The following is a 17,276-nucleotide window of genomic DNA, read 5'->3' as shown; positions in this document are numbered from 1 at the left end:
CGTAAAGCACATCAATGGTTAGTCTATATCTTACGTTAATTATGAGAACTAAACTCTGATTTTTTTTATCTTGCCCAAATTCCTATCTAAGCGGTCTGGGGAGTCACACCCACAGATGGGTTTTATTTAATCCTATATAGCATGATTTACTTTCCAACCTGACTCTGGCATAACATTAGGAGACAAAAGAAGAACATCAAAATATTTTACCCTGAAACATGTTTCTTTGCCATATTTTGAAATGGCCCTGCAAAGCCGTTCTTTGTGGGGGAAAATTTACATCTGTAAAGAATATTAACATAGCTAGAAGATCTTTTTCTTCCAGACCCTCCCAATCCTAAAGAGATTAACTAAGAACTGAATAGGAAACATTTGTCACCTATTGTCTCTAAGGGCAGCCACTATTAGACTTCAGAAGAACTTTGGTCTCTACAATCTTTGTCTTAACCTGAACATTCCTTTTCTATCTATCCCAGGTTTTTAGGCAAATTCAACCAGAAAACGTTTAAATTCACCTATAGCCTGGAAGCTCCCGGCTTTGAGTTGTTCCACCTTTCTGACAAACCAATGTATTTCTTAAATGTATTTGAAGTCTCATGCCTCTCTAAAATGTATAAAACCAAGCTGCACCCTGACCACCTTGGGCACATGTTCTCAGGACCTCCCAAGGGCTATGTTACGGGCCACGGTCACTCATATTTGGCTCAGAATAAATATCCTCAAATATTTTACACAGTTCGACTCTTTTCATCAACAATTATTATTATTTATTCTTTGAGACAGTGTCTTGCTCTGCCACCCGGGCTAGGGTGCAGTAGAGTGATCATGGCTCACTGTAGCCTTAACCTCCTGGGGTCAAGCAATCCTCCCACCTCAGCCTCTCCAGTAGGGACCATAGGTACATACCACTAGGCCTAGCTAATTTTTTAAATTATTTGTAGAGGCGAGTTCTCACTACGTTGCCCAGGCTACTCCTCAAATTCCTGGGCTCAAGGGATCTTCCCACCTTGGCCTTCCAAAGTGCTGGGATCACAGGCATGAGCTACCGCACCCAGCCAAATTTTTTTTGTTGGGGAAACAAGGTCTCCATATGTTGTGCAGTCTAGTCTCCAACTCCTGGGCTCAAGTCTGCTTTGGCCTCCTGAGTACCTGAGACTGAAGGCATGAGCCATTAACTTTTTCCCTTCCCTAAATCTCTTAAGGTAAGACTAACATAAGCAGGTCTCATTCATTCATTTATTCAAATGCAAATGATTACAATATCCAGGCAAATGATTACAATATCCAGGCATGATACCTAGAAATAAATGGCATTAAAACAGACAAGTCAGGCTGGGCCTGGTAGCTCACTCCTGTAATTCTAGCATTTTGGGAGGCAGAGGCGGGTGGATAACTTAAGTCCGAGAGTTCAAGACTAGCCTGGGCAACATGGTGAAACCCTCTCTGTACCAAAAATACAATAATTAGCCAGGCGTGGTGGTAGGCACCTGTAGTCCCAGCTACTGAAATAGTGAGACATTTAAAATAATAAATACAATTTTATAAACTGTCTTATTCACAGAAAGAAATGAAAATGATTCTTAACCATATAAAAAGATGTTCAACTTCATTCCTAATTCATAAAATCATGAATGACATTAAGAAGTACATTGTGATACTACTGTTCACCTATCAGATTGGCACAAATCCAAGAGCCTGAGAACACTCAGTTGGCAAGCGTATGAGGAAGGATATACTCTCATAAACTGCTACAGTAATGCATAATACCACAGTTCCTATGGATGGGAATTTGACGACATCAGCTAACATTAAACATGCATTTAATTTTTGGTCCAGTAACCACTGCTAGAAATGTATTCTAAAGACTCACTGACAAAAATACAAAAAGACATACACACAGGCTATTGATTGAAGACAAAGGAGAACAATTCAGATACAGGCTTTACCTTGTTTGAGTATACTTTGCTTTAATATGCTTTGCAGATACTGCATTTATTACAAATTAAAGTTTTGCCATGATCCTGCATCGAGCAAGCCTATCGGCAGCATTTTTCCAACAGCATGTGCTCACTTCGTGTCTCTGTGTCACAGTTTTGTAATTCTCCTAGTATTTTGAAAACTTTTCCATTATTATTTTATCTGTTATGGTGACTTGTGATCAGTGATCTTACATGTTACTACAGTAATTGTTTTGGAGTTCCACAAGCCACACCTATTAAAAGATGGCAAACTCAATAAATGGTGCTGGCTATCCACAATAGCAAAGACATGGAATCAATCTAAATACCCATCAAAGGGGCTGGGCGCGGAGGCTCACGCCTGTAATCCCAGGGCTTTGGGAGGCCAAGGCGGGTGGATCACAAGGTCAAGAGATCAAGACCATCCTGGCCAACATGGTGACACCTCGTCTCTACTAAAAATACAAAAAATTAGCTGGGTGTGGTGGCGCACACCTGTAGTCCCAGGTACTTGAGAGGCTGAGGCAGAAGAATCACTAGAACCCTGGAGGTGGACGTTGTGGTGAGCCAAGATCGTGCCACTGCACTCCAGCCTGGGCAGCAGAGCAAGACTCCATCTCAAAATTAAAAAAAAAAAAAAATACCCATCAAAGGAAGACTGAATAAAGAAAAGGTGGTACATACACACCATGGAATACTATGCAGCCATGAAAAAGAATGAGAGACTGTCCTTTGCGGGAACATGGATGGAGATGGAGGCCATTATCGTTAGCAAACTAAGCAGGAAAAGAAACCAAATACCACATGTTCTCACTTATAAGTGGGAGCTAAATGATGAGAATGCATGGACACATGGAGGGGAACAACAGACACTGGGGCCTAATGGAGGGTGGAAGATGAGAGGAGAAAGAGGATCACAAAAAATAACTATCAGGTACTAGGTTTAGTACCTGGATGATGAGATAATCTGCACTTAATCTTAGCCAAAAGGCCAAGAAGCGATGATGAGGAGATAATCTGTACACCAAACCACTGTGATATGAGTTGACCTACATAACAAACAGGCATATGTACCTCTGAACCTAAAAAAAAAAAAAAAGGTTAAAAAATAAATAAGTAAATGGTGAAGGGATAAATGGTAGCCATATGTAGAAGATTGAAACTGAACCCCTTCCTTACACCATACACAAAAATAAACTCAGGTCGGGTGCAGTGACTCATGCCTGTAATCCCAGCACTTCGGGAGGCTGAGGCAGGCAGATCACCTGAGGTCAGGAGTTCGACACCAGCCTGACCAATATGGTGAAACCCTGTCTCTAATAAAAATACAGAAATTAGCCGGGTGTGGTGGCACATGCCTGTAATCCCAGCTATTCGGGAGGCTGAGACGGGGAATCACTTGAATCTGGGAAGTGGAGGTTGCAGTGAGCTGAGACAGCGCCATTGCACTCCAGCCTGGGAAAGAAGAGTGAAACTCCTGCTCAAAAAAAAAAAAAAAAAAAAAAATTATTAATTAAATAAAAAAAATTAAACTCAATATGGATTAAAGATTTAAATGTAAAACCTAAAATTATAAAACCCCTAATGATAACCCTAAGAAATACCATTCTGGACGTAGGCCCCTGCAAAGATTTCATGACAAAAATGTCAAAAGCGATTGCAACAAAAACAAAAATTGACAAATGGGACCTAATTAAACTAAAGAGCTTCTGCACAGCAAAAGAAACTATCAGAGTAAACAGACAACCTACAGAATGGAGAAAATATTTGCAAATTATGCATGTGACAAAGGTCTAACATCCAGAATCTATAAGGAACTTAAAACGAATTTACAAGCAAAGACCAAACAACCCCATTAAAACGTGGGCAAAGGACATGAACAAACACTTTTCTTTTTTTTTTTTGAGACAGAGTTTCGCTCTTATTGCCCAGGCTGGAGTGCAACAGTACGGTCTCTGCTCACCACACCCTCCACCTCCCGGCTTCAGGAGATTCTCCTGCCTCAGCCTCCAGAATAGCTGGGATTACAGGCATGCACCATCACGCCTAGCTAATTTTGTATTTTTAGTAGAGACGGGGTTTCACCACCTTGGTCAGGCTGGTCTCGAACTCCCGACCTCAGGTGATCCGCCAACCTCGGCCTCCGATGTGGGAGGATTATAGGCATGAGCCACTGCACCTGGCCAAAAGGTGAAGATTTCTTGGAACTGTGGTGCCACCCATGTTTTTGTTTTGAGACAAAGTTGTCGCCCAGGCTGGAGTGCAGTGGTGGCATCTCAGCTCACTGAAACCTCCGCCTTCTGGGTTCAAGCAATTCTCTGCCTCAACCTCCCAAGTACCTGGGATTACAGGCGCCTGCCAACACACTAGGCTAATTTTTGTACTTTTAGTAGAGACGGGGTTTCATCATCTTGGTCAGGCTGGTCTTGAACTCCTGACCTCGTGATCCACCCACCTTGGCTTCCCAAAGTGCTGGGATTACAGGCGTGAGCCACCACGCCTGTACCAACACTTTTCAAAAGAAGACAAACAGGCCAAGCGTGGTGGCTCATGCCTATAATCCCAACACTTTGGGAGGCCGAGGTGGGTGGATCACCTGAGGTCAGGAGTTCGAGGCCAGCCTGGCCAACATGGTGAAACCCTGTCTCTACTAAAAATGCATAAATTAGCTGGGTGTGGCGGTGGGCACCTGTAGTCCCAGGTACTCGGGAGGTTGAGGCAGATGAATTGCTCCTGGGAAGTGGAGACTGCAGTAAGCCAAGATGGCACCACTGCACTCCAGCCTAGGCAACAGAGCAAGACTCTGTCCCAGAAAAAACAAACAAACAAACAAAAGATAAACAAGCAGCCAACAAGCATATGAGCAGATGCTTAACATCACTGATCAGTAGAAAATGCAAATCAAAACAACAATGACATATCATCTCACATCTTTCAGAATAGCTATTATTAAAAAGTCAAAAAATAACATATGCAGGCTGTTCTGCCTATGGAGGAGCCATTCTTTATTCCTTTACTTTCTTAATAAACTTGGTTTTACTTTTCTCTATGGATTCGCTTCTTACTATTTCTTGTGTGAGATCAAGAACCCTCTCTTGGGAGTCTGGATCAAGACCCCTTTCTGGTAACATCTTTGTGACAACCATGAAGGAAAGATACTGAGGAGACCCTTGACCCAAAGGAAATAGACAGCAGCACCAATTGGAAGACTTTGGAGTCAAGGAAACTTTTCTTTTGAGCTATTTACAGCTTTTAATAAGTAACAGACCAGGTGCAGTGGCTCATGCCTGTATTCCCAGCACTTCGGGAGGCCGAGGTAGGCAGATCACCTGAGGTCAGGAGTTCAAAACCAGCCTGGCCAACATGGTCTCTACTAAAAATGCAAAAATTAGCCATGCATGGGGGGGGGCACCTGTAATCCCAGCTACTGGGGAGGCTGAGGCATGAGAATTGTTTGAACCTGGGAGGCAGAGGTTGCAGTGCGCCGAGATGGCACCACTGCACTCCAGCCTGGGTGACTCTGTCTCAAAAAAAAAAAAAAGGACAAAGAACTACCATTTGACCCAGCATTCCAATTACTGGGTACATACCCTAAGAAAATAAATCATTCTACCATAAAGACACAGGCACATGTATGTTCATCGCAGCAGCAAAAACATGAAATCAACTATTCACAGCAGCACTATTCACAGCAGCAAAAACATGAAATCAACCTAATTGCCCATCAGCAGTAGACTGGATAAAGAAATCTTGGTACATATACACCATGGAATACTGTGCAGCCATAAAGAATTACAAGATCATGTCCTTTGTGACAACATGGATGAAGCTGGGGGCCATTAACCTAAGCAAACACATACAGAAACAGAAAACCAAATATTGTACATTCTCACTTAGAAGTGAGCTTTCAAGGGAGCTAAACAACAAGAGCACATGGATACAGAAGGGAACAACAGACACCAGGGATTACTTGCAGGTGGAGGGAGGGAGAAGGGAGAAGATCAAAAACCTACCTGGGTACTATGCCCATTACTTGGGTGATGAAATAATCTGTACACCAAATTCCCATAACATGCAATTTACCCATATAACAAACCTGCACATGTACCCCTGAACCTAAAATAAGTAAATAAATAAATAAAAGATGGCAAATTTAACTGACAAATGTTGTGTGCTTGGGCTGTTCCACAGACCAGCAATGCCCTGTCTCTCTCCCTCTCCTTAGGCCTCACTATTCCTTAGGACAAACGATATTGAAATTAGGTAAATTAATAACCCTACAATGGACTCATGATAAAACTTAAATGGGTGAGAAGTTGCTTCTTAAGGAAGGGCAAAGAAAGTGGTTTCTTGAGATGGAAACTACTCCTAATGAAGAGGCTGTGAACACTGTTGAAATGACAACAAACGATATAAAACATTACGCAGACTTAGCTGATAAAGCAGCAGCAACATTTGACAGGGCTGATTCCAACTATTTTTTAATAGAGACTGGGTCTCGTGAGGTTGCCCAGGCTGGTCTCAAACTCCTGGACTCAAGCAACTCTCCTGCCTTGGCCTCCCTAAGTGCTAGGGTTACAAGTTAGAGCCACCATGCCTGGATACCTGAAACCAATTTTGAAAGAATTTCTGAGGGTAAAATACTATCAAACAGCATCACATGCTACAGAGAAATCTTTCACGAAAGAAAGAGTCAATTGATAGGGCAAACTTAACTGTCTTAGGAAATTGGCACAGTCGGCTGGGCGTGGTGGCTCACGCCTGTAATCCCAGCACTTTGGGAGGCTGAGGCGGGCAGAACATGAGGTCAGGAGTTCGAGACCAGCCTGGCCAACATGGTGAAACCCTGTCTCTACTAAAAATACAAAAATAAGCCAAGCATAGTGGCGTGCACCTGTAGTCCCAGCTACTCGGGAGGCTGAGGCAGGAGAAATCTCTTGAACCCAGGAGGCAGAGGTTGTGGTGAGCTGAGATTGCGCCACTGCACTCCAGCCTGAGCAACAGAGTGAGACTCTGCGCCTGCCCCTCCTCCAAAAAAGGAAAAGAAATTGGCACAGTCATAACCTTTAGCAACCACCACCCTGATCAGTCAGCAGCCCTCAACATCAAGGCAAACAAAGCTTCCAGCTCAATGAAGGCTCAGATGATCATTAGAGTTTTCAGCAATAAAATACTTTTCAATTAAGGTATGTACATTTTTAAAGACATAATGCTATTGCACACTTAAACTATAGTGTAGTGTAAACATTTATATGCACTATGAAACCAAAAAATTAGTGTGACTTGCTTTATTAAGATAATCACTTTACTGCAGTGGTCTGGAACCAAACTCACAATATCTCTGAGGTATATCTGTATGGAAAAGAATGATACATCTTCATATATGTCCCTGTGCAGCGATCTCCAGGATATATCATTAAGTAAAAAAAGCAAGTTGAAATCAAATGTTTTAGTATACTACTGTTTAATAAAAGGAGTGGGGACACAAATATATTAGTATGTGTTTATATTTTTTTCAATGGAAGGATAAGCCATAAGATTTTTTTTTTACATAGATAACACTAGGATTATTTTTCCAGGCATCTTTTGATCCCAGAAATCTGCTAGCAGTGAGACCTTCTATATACAGAAGAAAAAATAATTCCCTTTCATCAGTGTAGTGCTGGGGACAGCCTCATACCACTTTTTTTTTAAATAGTAATCAATGAGAGCAGAAGGTAACAGAGTGAGGACAAAAACATGCTGAATTTCAGCAGATAAACTCAATGCAGTGTATTTGATTTAGAATTATGACTATGCTTCACACAAATACAAAACAAAATTAGATTTTTTAAAATTCCTAAAAATACAAAATACAAGACTGGGTACCTAGTTTAAGTACAGAACCAATCCAAGTGATTTTAAAACCAGTCATTTGATTGTACACTCGTAATGGAACAGGCTGAAGAACAAAATAACTTATTTGGTTTATTTCCAAGTTCTTAAGGCAGGTGCAGTGGCTCAAGCCTGTAATTCCAGCACTTTGGGAGGCTGAGGCGGTAGGACTGCTTCAGGCTAGGAGTTCAAGGCCTGCCTGGGCAACACTGCAAGACCCCTACCTGTATGAAAAAAATGTTTAAAGAATACATAAATTTGAAAATAACATCTAAAAAAAAGTTGAAATATGTTTCTAGATCAATGAAAACAAGCTTGCTTGTGCCCTCAAATTTCTAAGTACCATATTTACAAAATTCAATCCTCTTGTGCCTATTCTGATTCTTAAATGAACATACAAGTTTGTTAATGTTCAAGAAGAATGTTTTCAAACTGTATTTCTTGTCCTTAAGGGTAAGGAACATACTGCCAGGCGCAGTGGCTCACGCCTGTAATGCCAGCACTTTGGGAGGCCGCGGGGCAGATCATGAGGTCAGGAGATCGAGACCATCCTGGCTAACAAGGTGAAGCTCCGTCTCTACTAAAAAATACAAAAATTTGGCCGGGCGCGGTGGCTCAAGCCTGTAATCCCAGCACTTTGGGAGGCCGAGACGGGCGGATCACGAGGTCAGGAGATCGAGACCATCCTGGCTAACACGGTGAAACCCCATCTCTACTAAAAAATACAAAAAACTAGCCGGGCGAAGTGGCGGGCGCCTGTGGTCCCAGCTACTCGGGAGGCTGAGGCAGGAGAATGGCGTAAACCCGGGAGGCGGAGCTTGCAGTGAGCTGAGATCCGGCCACTGCACTCCAGCCTGGGCGACAGAGCCAGACTCAGTCTCAAAAAAAAAAAAAAAAAAAATACAAAAATTTAGCTGGCCTTGGTGGTAGGTGCCTGTAGTCCCAGCTACTTGGGAGGCTAAGGCAGGAGAAGAGCGTGAACCTGGGAGGCGGAGCTTGCAGTGAGCCAAGATCACGCCACTGCATTCCAGGCTGGGCAACAGAGCCAAGACTCCGTCTCAAAAAAAAAAAAAAAAAAAGGGAAAGGAACATATTTTACACATGCTTGATTTAATCATTCAACAAATATTTAATGTGGGCTTCTGCTATGAGCCTACCACGAATGAGGCACTGTGCCAGCTATGTCCTTGTTAAACAAAGGTCTCCTTCATCATACATGTTGGTAATGGATGACTGAAGGACGTGGCGTGGAATTGTGGTCTTCCTGACATCCTGCTGCCCTTCTCCCACTGTGATGCCTGAAGGGTTTGGTGGCAGGAATGAACTAATCCATTCCCAGCTCCAGAGATGCCTCCTATTTTAACTCTGTCTGGTTAACCTACCCTCCTTGCCATGATGGTTGGTTAAGATAACCCTGGCCTCAGCAAATTGGCACTGGAATTCCTCTGGAATTCTGTGTTGAGAAATCAACTAGGGATAATGAGAAAGAAACTGAAGGGAGACTTATTTGCTCAGGGGTTCTGGGGAGGAAAGTGCCCTTACTATTAAATGCAGCTGGGCGTGGTGGCTCATGCCTACAGTCTCAGTACTTTCAGAGGCTGAGGTGGGTGGATCACTTGAACGCAGAAGTTCAAGACCAGCCTGGGCAACATGGTGAAATTCTGTCTCTAGCAAAAATACAAAATTTGCTGGATGTGATGGCATGCACCTGTAGTCCCAGCTACTTGGGAGGTTGAGGTGGGGGAATCACCTGAGCCTGGGGAGGTGTCAAGGCTGCAGTGAACTCTGATTCTACCACTGAACTCCAGCCTGGGTGACAGAGTGAAACCCTTTGTCAAAAAAAAAAAAAAAAAAAGCTATTCTAAAACAGAAGAGTCACTCTCAGGTAGCCAGGCTCCCTCACTCAGCGTCTCGGCCTTGTTCCTAAAAATACAAAACAGTAGTGCAGCAAACCACCATGGCACATGTTTACCTATGTAACAAAGCTGCATGTTCTCCACATGTATCCCAGAACTCAAAAATAAAATGTTTAAAAAAAGAAAAGAAAAATATATATATGTGTGTGTGTGTATACATATATTAAATAGCACTACAGTAACAATAAAATACACACAAATCACTGTTAATTCCAAGGCAGGGTTTACGTTGTGCATACTTTAAAACCAACGAAAACAACCAGAAACTGGATGCTACTAAGGTATTGCTAATTTTTGTGGTAATATTTACATGTTGGTTACGCTTTTTAAAAGTCTTTACCTGTCAGGTATACATAGTAAAATATATGCAGATAAAATTACGTTTTGAATTTGCTTGAAAATACTCCAGAATTTTTTTTTCAAAGACAGGGACTGAGGGGTAGTGAATGAAAGAATTGTAAAATATTGAAGGTAAGTAATGGGTAAATGATGGTTTATTAAATTGTTCAACTTTTGCAGTTTAAGCCATAAAAGCTTTAAAATAATAATGATCATAATAATATATCACATTATGATCCTGTATATAAGAAGCTGCCTTGTGTACTGAAGAGCATGATACGTTTCTAAGTGTTTATCAAGTAAATCTGTGATAGTATCCAGGTCCCAAGAAGATATATTTGTCTACACATAACACATTCAGTCACGCACGTACTTAAAATGGACTTGAATCTAATTCAACTCTTTGATTTTTACAGCTATAAAAACTGAAGTCTAAGGCTGGGTGTGGTGGCTCTCGCCTGTAATCCCAGCACTTTGGGAGGCGGAGGCATGTGGATCACTTGAGGTCAGGAGTTCAAAGACCAGCCTGGTCAACACGGTGAAACTCCATCTCTACAAAAAATTAGCCAGACATGGTGGCGCGCGCCTGTAGGCCCAGCTACTTGTGAGGTTGAGGCAGGAGAATAGCTTGAACCCAGGAGATGGAGGCTGAAGTAAGCCGAGATCACACCACTGCACTCCAGCCTGGGTGACGCAGGAAGATTTTTGTCTCAAAAAATCAAAAACAAAAACAAAAAATTAAGTCTAATACATTCATACCTTTGTATTGTGACCTAAGCAGTAATTCTAGTTTTGTCATTTTTGTCAACAATGTATCTTAAAATTAAAAATACCAGCCTAAAGTGGCATCCAAGACCTATTATTCTCAGTTCTTAGAATGGACTGTTCTCCGTCCTCAAATTGCAAGGCCACTCAGGAGCATCTGGCACTTTCTTTTTTTTTTTTTTTGAGACGGAGTCTCGCTCTGTCACCCAGGCTGGAGTGCAGTGGCCGGATCTCAGCTCACTGCAAGCTCCGCCTCCCGGGTTCCCGCCATTCTCCTGCCTCAGCCTCCCGAGTAGCTGGGACTACAGGCGTCCGCCACCTCGCCCGGCTAGTTTTTTGTATTTTTTAGTAGAGACGGGGTTTCACCATGTTAACCAGGATGGTCTCGATCTCCTGACCTCGTGATCCGCCCGTCTCGGCCTCCCAAAGTGCTGGGATTACAGGCTTGAGCCACCGCCCCCGGCCCACTTTCTTTAAAGCATCTTCCACGCTCTCTCTTCCAGCCTCACACTCCTGGCTTTCTTTCTCCCTCTGGCTTCTCGGATGGGACTTCTTTGCTTATTCAAGTTCTAAGGCTTTATCCTTGGCCCTCTCTCTTTCCTCACTCTTTCTCTGTGGGTTTTTTTTTTTTTAACTTTTATGCTGAATGTCCCCTTAGAGCCATATTTCTAAGTCAGACTTCAATCCACCCTAGACTCCAAAATCAAATAGCTATACCCATCACCAAAAACTCAGCGGGTACCCAGATGAAATACCTGCCCCACTTCAGTTCTTATTTGCTTACTGGTACCTGCACCCACAAGGAGTCACCCTGCTGCCGTACATCTGGTCACCAGGTACTGGAGATTCTTGCAGTCATCACTTCCTTTCCATGTTCAAAGCTAAAGTCTTAGTTCTAGCCTTCATCCTCTCCTTTCTGATCATTTACAAGTGTCTCTTAAATGATGAGTACTTTAGAATCATTGCTACGGTCTGATGGTCTCCCCCAAATTCTTATGCTGAAATTCTAAACCCAATGTGATGGTATTAGATGGTAAGGTCTTTGGGAAGTGATGAGGTCATGGGCAGAGCCCTCATAACTGCGATTAGTAACCTTATAAAATAGGTCCCAGTGAGATCTTTGCCACTTCTACATAACAAGCAGCGATCACCTATAAACCTGGAAATGGGCCCTCACTAGACACTGAATCTGCCAGCACCTTGATCTTGGACTTCCCAGCCTCCAGAACTGTGAGACATAAATTTCAGTGGTTTATAAACTACCTAGTTTATTGTATTTTGTTAAAATAGCCTGAACTGACAGTCATCTTTCTAAATGCAAAATGATTACATGTTACTTCCTTCCTTAAAATTACCCTATGACTTCCCTGTCTGAAGTTAAGGTCCACACTCCCTTATAGCTCTCAAGGGTAGTCAGCTGATCTCTCCCCACCACTCTTACTGCAATCGCTTTGCACAATCCTGAAATTCCAGTCTGCAGCATAACCCTCCACCTAACTCTCTGAGCTGCTACATGCCTCAAGACCACTGGCTCTTCTGGTTTTTCTCCTCCTATGAAGATTACATCACTCATTATTTATTCAACAGACATGTACTGAATTCTGCATTAGTATACAACAGTGGAGATGGATACTACCTAGCCTCAACGAGTTTATAGCTTGGGGACAGAGGATATTAAACAAGTAAGCTATAGGGTAGGGAATGGGACAGAATAATCTCCCCAGGAAGTAACATTTGGGTACATCTGCATTTTCTTACACTATCATCTCCTACTTCTTCACAAACTTATTTAGAAGTGTCCCTCCCCCTGCTTTTTGGGGGGCATATCTGAGTTTTAAAATGGCTTATGAGTTAAGATTTTGTCCTGTATTTCCTCTTTCTAAAATTCACAGTCCTAGCAAAAACCTAACCAGATTTCAAAGTCAGCATTTCCTAAGCACCCCTACCTCAGCACAGCCACCCTACCAGGCCGAACTGACCTCTCCCTCCCTCAGGCCCCTGGATACAAGGCTCCAGTTGACATTGGGGCACCCTAACCTTTCCCAGCCTAGCTCTGAGCAGCTTCTGTATGGGCTGAGAATCCCTAAGGGCAGGAATACCACCCTTCCATCTTTAAATCGCCACCAACACAGTACAGGCACACAGTAAAGCCTTACATGTTTAAAGCGCAAAAATTCATTTTTTAAAGGTAAATTACTTAGTACACTAAGCATAAATTTGTATAAACTTCTTGAATAACAATTGTGCAATATCTGTAAAAACTGTAAAGGGCTGGAAGTACCATTTCTAGTTAAGGTTCTACAGAAATCCTAGTAGTGGGCATAAAAAAGCATGTCCAAGGATGTCTTGGCCATCAGCAGACACTGGGGAAAAAAATTATGGCACATCCTACCATGGTAGAGCCCGTCTCCAGTAGTTAGAAAGAGGAGACAGAACTCTCCATACCAATATTGAAAGATGTCTATAAATTGTAGGATGACAGTTAAAATCTTGCCATGCATTTTTTTAAAAGAAAAAAAAAGTATGTGCTCACAGCACAGGGAAAAAATTCTAAGATACACCCAGACACTTTATTTCTGAGGGAATGAGGCTAGAAGCAAAGAGGAGAAACCACCCATTTCTAGCTTAAACTTCCTATTACTGACTTTGTTAGAATGTGATGTAATGTGTTTTAAATTTTATTTTTATTTATTTATTTTGAGATGGAGTCTCACTCTGTCACCTAGGCTGGAGTGCAGTGGCATGATCTTGGCTCTCTGCAACCTCCGCTTCCCAGGCTCAAGCGATTCACCTGTCTCAGACTCCCAAGTAGTCAGGATTACCCGTGCCCGCCACCATGCCCGGCTACTTTTTTTTTTTTTTTTTTTAAGTAGAGATGGGGTTTCACCATGTTGGCTAGGCTGGTCTCAGCCTCATGACCTCAAGTGATCCGCCCACCTCAGCCTCCCAAAGTGCTGGGATTACAGCCATGAGCCACCACGCCCAGCCGTTTTAAATTTTAAACACAAACACTGGCTCAGTGGCTCATGCCTATAATCCCAGCACTTTGGAAGGTCAAGGTGGAAGGATCCCTTAAACCTAGGAGTTTGAGACTAATCAGTGCAACATATTGAGATCCCATCTCTACAAAAAATACAAAAATTAGCCAGGTGTGGTGATTTATGCCTGTGCTACTCAAGAGGACAAGGGGGTAGGATCACTTGAGCCCAAGAGTCCAAGGCTGCTGTGAGCTAGGATTGCACCATTGCACTCCAGCCTGGGTGACAGAGCAAGACTCTAGCTCTTAAAAACACACACATTCACACAAACATAATCACTAAAGTAAAAAGGTATTTTTTTACACGAAAGTGTACATTATTTTACCAGCTTCTTATTTAGGAAACTGAAATATTTTTTAAATTTTGGGTTTTTTTGTTTTAAGCTGCTATATTCATAGCTTATTCACTGCTATATTCCCTACACCCAGAATAATAGAGCAGGCACTCAGTAAGTATTTGTTGAATGAAAAACTGCTGTACAATCATAAAATCAGTTGTTCAGAGGGGAAAAGTATCTAATAACTGCTTCACAAACTCACAGACACAAAAAAATCCCTTCAGAAAGTATTTTAGGGCTGGGCGTAGTGGCTAATGCCTGTAATCCCAGCACTTTGGGAGGCCTAGGCAGGTAGATTGCTTGAGCACAGGAGTTCGAGACTAGCCTGGGCAACATGGAGAAACTCTGTCTCTACAAAAAAATTTAAAAATTATCCAGGAGTGGTGGCATGTGCCTGTAGTCCCAGCTACTCCAGAGGCTGAGGTGGGAGGATTACTTGAGCCCAGGAGGCAGAGGTTGCAGTGAGCTGAGATCACCCCACTGCACTCCAGCCTGGGTGACAGAGCAAGACTGTCTCAAAGGAAAAAAAAAAAAAAAAAAGAGAGAGAGAGAGATTTTAACAGTTTAGCTCCCAACCTGGATGAGTTAGCATTTTTTTTAAGCAAATATTTAAAGAGCGAACTCTTATCACATGAGCAATCTTCAAACTCTCCCGAATTTGTCCAAAAAAGAGCTCCTTCCACATCAGTTTAATTCACAACCTGGAGTGTGGCACGTGGCTGGTCATAAATACAAATAATAAAAAGATACATAAAGCTTTAGGAGAAAAACACAGCTGGTCTAATAGAAGAAAATCAATAATGGGCAATGAGCCTTAATTATGGTCTATTTCAAAGTGCTTATTTCTGCAGGTAATTAACTTTTAGCTTGAACCAATGAGATCAACTTCATCTTTTCTTTGAAAGTCAACGCCTCTAACAAGCAGCCTTTTTATCTTCAGATCCTAAATGAATGTCCCAAAGATGGTAAGCCCTCCGTGACTGTTGACAGTGCTGATGGGAGAAATGAGATACCTGGGAGAAGGAACAACAAGCAAGGTTTTAGGCTTAAGAGACTTGGATAAAATCTCCAAGAAAAAAAAAAAGCCTTGAACAAACTCGAAGGTTTTTTTTATTTTTGTTTGTTTTTAAGGAAGATACAGACTACGTAACGAAATGTGAATGCACTTGAAAGAATTATTTAAATAAATAACTGCCACTATGGAACACAGCTCCCTCTCCCTGCATTTTCCTTCCCAAGGAAAGCACTTTAACAACTTGTTTCAGAACACGTGCATCCAGCAGTCTACTCAATTCTAAAAACCCACCGACTTCCTGGACTATTTTTTCAATCACTGTTTTTCATTCTAAATCTTCCTTTGAGAGGGTAATTTAGTCCCAACTAAGAAAACACAAGGGCCCAAATAGACTGTCACCAAATACCAGTAATATTTAGAGGAGGGAGAGGGGTTAAAATATTCTCCATCGAAGTAATGTAACTGGTGTTTAGCAAGTGTGCGATTGATGTAAATAAAGTAACAATCCTTTCAGACTGCCCTGCAATCTTTCTTCAACCCTATCGGTTCTTTAACAACTGGAAGTAAATTCTTCCAAGGTGTACACACACTCAGACATTTCTCCCACTAGCAATGATTGTACAGGAAAGAACGTTCTGAATTCATTGGGAAATCTCCACCAACCATTCACTTAGTAAACGTGTTACTCAAAGGGCCCATGACCTGGTCTCTGCCCTCCCCTTCACTCTTGAGAGCAGGGGTCCTGTTTCACATTTCTCGGTGACCACACTCCTAGGCATGAAACAGGTGCTCTGCAAGTGATTTTGCCATTTCATGGAACTGCACAACTCAAAAAGCAAAATCTTTGGAAACCATCTAAAATCAATACACGTGTTTAGTTTGGCTAGTAAACAGCTGTAAATTATGATTAAAAAAAAAAAAAAAGGTTTTCCAGCTGAACGAATTGTACAGAACTTGGAAGCCAGCGTGAACCTGCCGCGAAGCTACTACTGTCTGGACTGAAGAGGCAGCTGTGCCAGAAAGGAACGCAGCCCATCCTGGGCTCCTGAAGGCAGGCGGCGGGGAGAATGGCGAGAGCCGCGTCCGAAGACTGGAGCTCGGCCGGGAGGAGACGGGTTGGACCCCGAGGGGCTAGGGGCGCCCGCAGCCGCCGCGCCCGGGAGGGGCGCCCGTTTCCTTGACAACCGCGCTAGGGCGCAGCCCTTCCTCTGGGCCGGGGGAGGGGAGAGAAAACGAGGGGACCCCCTGCGCCAAAGCGGCGGCGGCCGAGGGTGTCTCCTGGGCGCAGCAGCCGCAGGCCTGGCTCGCGGGGCCCTGTCCGCCCGCGGCCCGCGCCTACCGTGTATCCCCGCTCCAGGTCACTCTCCTCATAGCGAAAGGACGGGATGTAGACCTCCATGGCCGCGCCGGCCAGCCGGCTGAGGGTGAGTTGGGGGCGGGCTCACGGCCGCGGCCGCCGCTCCGCCCACGGCCGGGCCGCCCCGCCTCCCGCCCCGCTGCGCCCGCGGGGCCTTGAGGCTGCGGGCCGGACCCAGGTCCAAGCGCTGACCCGGCCGCTCCCGCGCCTTGGGCGTTCCGGGAGCCGGAAGCGGAGGACGCAGGGCTCCCGGCGCCTGGGTTTCGGGCCTAACGGGCGGTGGAGATCAGCTGGGCCCGAAGGAGGCGGGGCCAGAAAACCTGAGTCTGCAGAAACCGTGTGTGCGCGCCAACGCTCTGGGCGCCGGGACTGGGCCGCACCCTGCGCTCCCTTCCTTGCGGACTCTGGCTGGAGCTTGATTTGCAGTTTGCTAGACGCCACCATTAACAGATTGCCAGACAGCAAAGAATAGAAAGCGTGGCGCTTTTAACTTTTGTTTTGGTTGGTTGAATTTTTTTTTCCTCCCGGCTGTCATTAACAGCGGTGAACCATCCAGCTTTTACCAAGACTCTCCGATTTCCCTTCGATTCGAGGGTTAGCGTCTTCTGAGTTAGCCGTCGAATCTGAGAATTGTGTACCACAGGGGTCGAAAGTGAGCCCAAAAGTTGGCCAGTCAA

General features: G+C 43.7%; 1 protein-coding gene across 9 annotated transcripts in view; it reads right to left on the bottom strand.

Moving 5' to 3' along the window:
* Window positions 1-16,695, bottom strand: part of SNX24 (sorting nexin 24) — a 191,014-nt gene extending 174,319 nt beyond the window's left edge. For 8 of the 9 annotated variants that reach the window (XR_013418042.1, XM_015140644.3, XM_078003871.1 and 5 more), the window contains exon 1: window positions 16,582-16,662. Coding sequence is in view for 4 of the 9 variants with exons in the window: in XM_015140644.3 (XP_014996130.1) it covers window positions 16,582-16,641 (60 nt within the window). In the remaining 5 variants the exon portion in view is untranslated. 9 annotated transcript variants of the gene reach the window in all.
* Between the last annotated feature and the right edge of the window lie 581 nt (window positions 16,696-17,276).

The sequence above is a fragment of the Macaca mulatta genome, chromosome 6, assembly GCF_049350105.2.
Source record: "Macaca mulatta isolate MMU2019108-1 chromosome 6, T2T-MMU8v2.0, whole genome shotgun sequence".
Lineage (NCBI taxonomy): Eukaryota > Metazoa > Chordata > Mammalia > Primates > Cercopithecidae > Macaca > Macaca mulatta.
The sequence above is the reverse complement of the archived record's forward strand: the minus strand, read 5'-3'. Positions and strand labels throughout refer to the sequence as shown.